Here is a 6,301-nt window from a genome sequence, read left to right on the forward strand (position 1 = left end):
GAATTTTGATTCCCTTGTAAGTGTTGACTTAGAGTACTTGAGATTTGTGAAGTTGCAGCGGCGTAAGGGCGACGCACAAAAGAAGGATTAGTTGGGTTTGACGCCACAAAATGGCTTTCTTCCTCCTTTTTCTTATTCGCACCTGCGGGCAACTTTTGTGTTATTTAATCCGGTATAGCTGGAAGCAATCTTTTCGCTTTTCAATCCCATTTCTACTCTTTCACCTATGATGACGAGATCTGAAAAATTTGATGAAACGCTTCCTATCATTTTGTCATAAAACGGAGGTTGAAGAGTGTTTATGAACATGGTCACCATTTCTTTTTCAGATGGAGGGTTCAACCTGGGAAGCTAGTTCTATCCATCGTTGGGCATATTCCTTGAATGTTTCATTGTCTCTTTTTGTCATATTTTGCAGCTGGATTCTATCTGGAGCCATGTCGAGATTATATTTGTATTGTTTCAAAAAGGCATCCACCAAATCTTTCCAAGAGCTGATATGAGCTCGCTCAAGGTGCATATATCAACTCAGGGAAGCTCCTGTCAAACTGTCTTGAAAGAAGTGGATTAGCAGTTTTTCGTCATGGGCGCAAAAACCCATTTTTCGACAAAACATAATAAGACGGTTCTTGGGGCATGTAGTTCCCTTGTATTTGTCGAATTCAGGAAATTTGAATTTCCGAGGTATTATAACATCAGAAACGAGGCATAGGTCTGAAGCATCAAATCCATAATTGTTTCCCCCTTCGACAACTCTCAGGCGTTCTTCCAAGGCTTGCCATTTTTCTTGGGATTGATTGCTCTCGAGCGGTCGAGATTCATGGTGAATGTTTAACATCATCGGCATAGCTTCGGTAGATTTTTTTTGCGATGAAGAGCTAGGAAAGCCCGAAGTAAAGGGTGAAAGTTGCACTTGAGGGAACTCGCCAGTACCATGTTGTGGATTTGTGGTCACGACCAGTGTATTGTTGTTGGGGAGATGAGTATCTATGAGTGGGGTATAACCTGGAGGAAGACCATAAAGTGGAAATTGTTGTGCCTTCCCTTCTTGATAATTGGTGTGAAGGTGTGGAGCGACGCTCGTTGGATGAACAAGAGTGTTTTGGGGCACCCCCTCGTCTACCAAAGGATTCCCATCATTTCTATTTCCAAGTGCTTGTAAAATCTTCAAGATCTTGGTCATTTGCCCCTTGAGCTGGTTCACGTTTTCTCTTATTTCTGTTTGCTCTAGCTCATCCATGATTTTTGACTGGGATCGTGTCCGTTAACGGTGTCGGAGCACCAAATTTTTTGTTTGTTGTGTTATTTTTCTATGAAAGAATATGACATGAGTATGCAATGTGATGTATGAATCTAATTGTGCATGAATGTTAAAGACATATTTATTGCTTGTTTGTGAATATCTTAACCAATAAAGAGAGGGCCATGGGATCAAAAGTGGGGCCAAATTTAATTCATTGAGAAAAAACAAGATACAAGTTTTGCCACAAAATAAAAAAAAACAAAAGTAGAAACCTAAACACGAAATTTGAAAATTTAATGAGCCATCAATTTTTTCATTTGCTCGATTAAACTTTTACAATGTTCAATAAAAATGGAGATCTCTTGAGGGGTAGAGAAAGGATTAGCCATCCCATCAGCAGCTCTTAATAACGGTGGAATATCTCCGATAGCAGAGTTGGTCAAATAAACTAGTTTGGAAAAATGATCCATCCAAAACATTCCTTCTTGAACAAGTCTCTCGATAGTGTCTTTTTGTGTATATATCTCGTCTTCTTTTCTTGCAAGTTCAACTCGGTATGCTTCAATGATCTCTTCTTGACATTGCCTTTCTACCATGATCTTGTTTTCACATTCCACTCTTACCTTTTCTATTTGTTGCTTCAGATTTTCTTCTTGCCGAAGGATGATTTCATGCTTTTCCCCAGATTTCTTTAGCAACTCTTTAAGCCTAAGACCTTCAATCACTACATCATCCCTTTCTTGACGTATGAGTCATAACTCTTCATTCGCACCCTGCAAACAAATTTGAGTTCTCTCCTTGCTTTCTCCTTCCTCTCTTGCCCTTTTTTGTACTTTCTCAAGGATAATGGATTCTTTGCTTTTCCCCAGATTTCTTTAGCAACTCTTTAAGCCTAAGACCTTCAATCACTGCATCATCCCTTTCTTGACGTCTGAGTCTTAACTCTTCATTCGCACCCCGCAAACAGATTCGAGTTCTCTCCTTGCTTTCTTCTTCCTCTCTTGCTCTTTTTTGTACTTTCTCAAGGATAAGGGATTCTTGGGTATTCTTATACTCCATATCTCTATAAGCCTGGTGAGCCATCTCCAATTCTTTTTGTAATTATTGAATTTCTTGTCCTTTGAGAGCTAAGTCGACCTCTAAATCTTCAGTACTGAAAAAAGATTATATTGTTACTACTTCGGGAGTAATGATGGTGCTGTGAAAAGGCAACTTGACCTCTAATGCCCTCTTTTTCACCCAATTATGATATTCCTCTCCTATACCACAACTTCTAGGACCTAATTCTTGACCTCTTCTAACAACATCTCCCCAAGACTTACGTATTCTTCTCAACAAGCTAGCATCATAAACATCTCGTCCATGAATGACAAAAGATTTTGTTACCTCCATTATTGGAGGTTTTGTCATATGATAACCCAATTTCTCAATGCAACATAGGGACTATAATTTATACACCCTTTGATTCCTATGAGGGGAACATCTACAAAAACACCGCATCTACAAATCACTTCATTTATATCTTGACTCTAGAAGTACCATTGAATCGTTCTTTCGTTGAGATTTGCTAGAACATTGGCCCATTCCTTTTTGCTCTTAGTTCTTAATTGATGCATGTCTCGAAAAATATGTTTGACAAACCAAAAATAGAGTATTGGCGAGCAACAATGGATTAGGCCTCCCTCTTTCTCATGACGGAAGTCGAGCGTGTAGTAAATGTCAGCCAAAACTGTCGGTACTGGATTCTCCCCTCAATGCTTGTAAGCCAAAAAGACGTCTATCGCCATGAAATCTACAAAATCCTTAATAGTTGGAAATAAAACAATTCCATATATAATTAAGGCAAGCACATCCATAAAAGTGTCTCATTTTCCATCTCTTGCTAAGTTTACTGTTTTCTCCCCAAGATATTTTATTGGAAATCCAATCAAATTATCTTTGTTGGTTCTATTGTCATCTATTTCCTTTATAGGGATATCTCATTAGTTCAGCAATTGTTTTTAGTGAGGGATAGTGTTCCATGTATTGGTAAGGTTTACTCCCTTTCATCGGATATCCCATTATTCGTTCGAACTCCTCCAACGTTGGGGCCAACTAAAAGTCCTTAAAAGTGAAACACCTGAAAGGAGGATCATAGAATTGGGCCAACGCTGTAAGGGCATCCACTTGTACATTAACTTCAAGTAAATCAAGAATTTTGCCGAATTTCCCCATAAAGATTACACGTTGTACTTTTTTCAACTTCCGAGCAAGATTCTTAATGTTGTTTACATCCGGTTTAAGAACTCTCAATGGCAAGGTCTTTCTTAATGGATTAATGTTTGAGGCACCATTTGATCCCATACTTCATGCCGTTAAAGTTATTCATAACAAGCCTTAATTTTTATGGTTTTGAAAATGATGAGATAATAATTTTTCAAAAGTAACCATGATAAAGACTATTATGCAAAAAAAAATGATGATGAGGAGAAAAAAAAAACTTGAGTATACTAGCAGGTAGTGAACATGACATAGAGTAAGTTTTTCGTATGTACGTGTGATTTATACCATTTTTTTCATGTGAACCTTTACTAAGGGTAGCTTTATGGTTCTAAATTGGTTCCTAGAGCACACAACTCAATTTTAAAATATTAAACCAATTAATAGATAAACTATTAAAATAGAAATATTACAAAAAATATCATCTCTAGGTGAGACTTTCATGACAGCCAAACAAGATGTACATCCAGAAGATTATCATTACATAGTCTCTAACTTATCTTAGGTTGAACTCAGTCCGGGTATAGAGCTCACTCATAAGTGTGTGAATCGTGTTAGGGTGTATAGAAAAATAAATAAAATAAAAAAATCATCACAATAAAAATAAATTGACTAAATACATATAATTATATTAACAATATAACAAAATAAAAAAAATAAAACAATAGGTGTAATATAAATAAAAATAGTAAATAATAAAATAACTATATATAATTAATTAGATTGGGCTTGACTCTCAAAAATCCCCAGCGGAGTTGCCAACTGTCGCGTCCGGTTTGTCCGTGAAAAAGGAGTTGCCACCAATTTTATTTTTAATAAAGGAAAAATTGGATAAAACCTAAAATAATGATTTTTGAACCCAAAAATTTGGATTCGAGAGTCAATTACGAGTAGGAAAAGTATTACCACCCTACAACGTCCGTTAAAACGGTTACCCTATAATTAATTATATACAGACTATTTATTTATTTACTTTTATCCCAAAAATAATAACAACAAAAAAAAATTATTTACATTAATAAAAGAAGAAAAAATATTTTTTTTATTAATTTGGTTTACAAGGGAAAGACCTTGCTCCTACGTATCCTCAGGTGCAATAGGGAAATCAAAACTCACGTAGTTCTTGAGTAGAAAATGTTTATGTGTTGACATAAACGTATTAAAAAAAATAAAAATGTAATAATAATAATAATAATGATGATGATGATAATAATAATAATTGTTCATGGATTATATATTCTATATTTGTTTTAAAAAAAAGAAAAAAAATTAATTTTTCTTCTAAAAAAAACGTAACGTGGCAGTATGTGAACCAGATAGATGGACACGACAGTGAAATAATCTGTTAAATGATTTACACGTTGTCGGATATGTCGCGACACAAAGGCCACCAATGATTGAGAGTGAGTAATATGGTGCGGCGAGCGAGGATGAATTTCATCCGGCGGCAGCAATCATTAATTCTAATCCTAAGGGTAAAAACATTTATCTGTTATGATTTTTTTTATTTGATAAAGACGTATTATGAATATTATATTACAATATGGTAAAATTCGTTTTCTCGGCATATAAACATCAATTAGTTATATGTTGTTTTGCTAGACCGATTGTTTCAATATCAGATTCTCTTCTTCTCTTTTGCCAATTAATCTCTCTATTTTTTATGTGCTCTCAATTTGTGTTTCAAATTGTCCTCTTGTGGCAGCCTATTTATAGACTTTTGGGTGTAGATTACAAAAGACAAAAAAATAATTGTCAATTGATTACCATTAATCTATTTCTTTTCGGTTTCTTTCCATTCAATAGGCCACAATTATACTGATTTTTAATGTCATTGATTCATTTCGTCGGTTTCTTTTCTATTCAATTGATCACCATTATACTGATTTTTATGACCATCAATCCATTTCTTTTCGGTTTTTTTTTCATTTATTTTGATCATCATTACATCGATTTTTATGACCATCAATTCATTTCTTTTCAGTTTCCTTTATTTTTATTTCTTATTATTATTTTTTTTATATTTTAAAAAAGAGTCTGAATCAGAATTAGAGGCAAACAAGAACTTAACACACTTGTGATTATCTAAAGCTTTTAGACCTAATTATTTATTTTTATACTTCTTCACATATATTTATATATTTATTATTATTAGTATTATTATTATTTACTTTTTTAATAAAAAGAAAAAATAAATTAAAATCAGACAAAATTAGGTGTCAACACCCGAGACACTAGCTTAGATCCGTCTTTCGTGAGATTACAGTAAAAGACCCTATCCAAATCAGGATAAATAGGACCGTTGTAACCAATGAGTGGGTGTGGAACCGATCAATTTCTTACGGTGAGTGAAGCAAGCGAGACAAATCGGTAACATTTTCATTTCTAGCCCTCCTCTTTGAAGGACCCACAGCGGCATGCTTGGTTCTTGATCCTTTTTTCCGAGCATCCATGGTTTTAATGAAGATTCACGGATTTGGGAGAAAAATGAGGATTTTCGAGGTATGAGAAATTTTGAGGTTTGAAAGGTTACTTTGAGTGGGGAATGATCTTATATGCAATGTTGGTTGATTGGATAACTTATTGTAAGCAAGATAGGACGAGATTTTGGAGGAGAGAATGAAGCCGACAGATGTATTCGAATACGAAAATGTAAAAATAATCTAAAAATGCGAAGCAGCTTTTATATTTGGAGAAAATCGCGAAACTGTATTCGACTACACCCTCGTTGTATTCAAGTACAGATTGTTCTAGGAACGTGTATTCCACTACACATGAGTTGTATTCAAATACAAGAAT

General features: G+C 34.8%; 1 protein-coding gene across 1 annotated transcript; it reads right to left on the bottom strand.

The window, feature by feature from the left end:
- Positions 1-523: 523 nt before the first annotated feature.
- LOC113785440 (uncharacterized) lies at positions 524-1,240 on the bottom strand. Its single transcript, XM_027331806.1, has one exon. The coding sequence runs from the start codon at positions 1,238-1,240 to the stop codon at positions 524-526; it is 717 nt and encodes a 238-aa protein (XP_027187607.1).
- Between the last annotated feature and the right edge of the window lie 5,061 nt (positions 1,241-6,301).

This window comes from Cicer arietinum, chromosome 3 (assembly GCF_000331145.2).
Source record: "Cicer arietinum cultivar CDC Frontier isolate Library 1 chromosome 3, Cicar.CDCFrontier_v2.0, whole genome shotgun sequence".
In the NCBI taxonomy this organism is placed as follows: domain Eukaryota; kingdom Viridiplantae; phylum Streptophyta; class Magnoliopsida; order Fabales; family Fabaceae; genus Cicer; species Cicer arietinum.

Coding starts and splice junctions, on each gene's coding strand:
- LOC113785440 (XM_027331806.1), bottom strand. CDS start 1,240: ATGGATGAGCTAGAGCAAACAGAAATAAGAGAAAACGTGAACCAGCTC.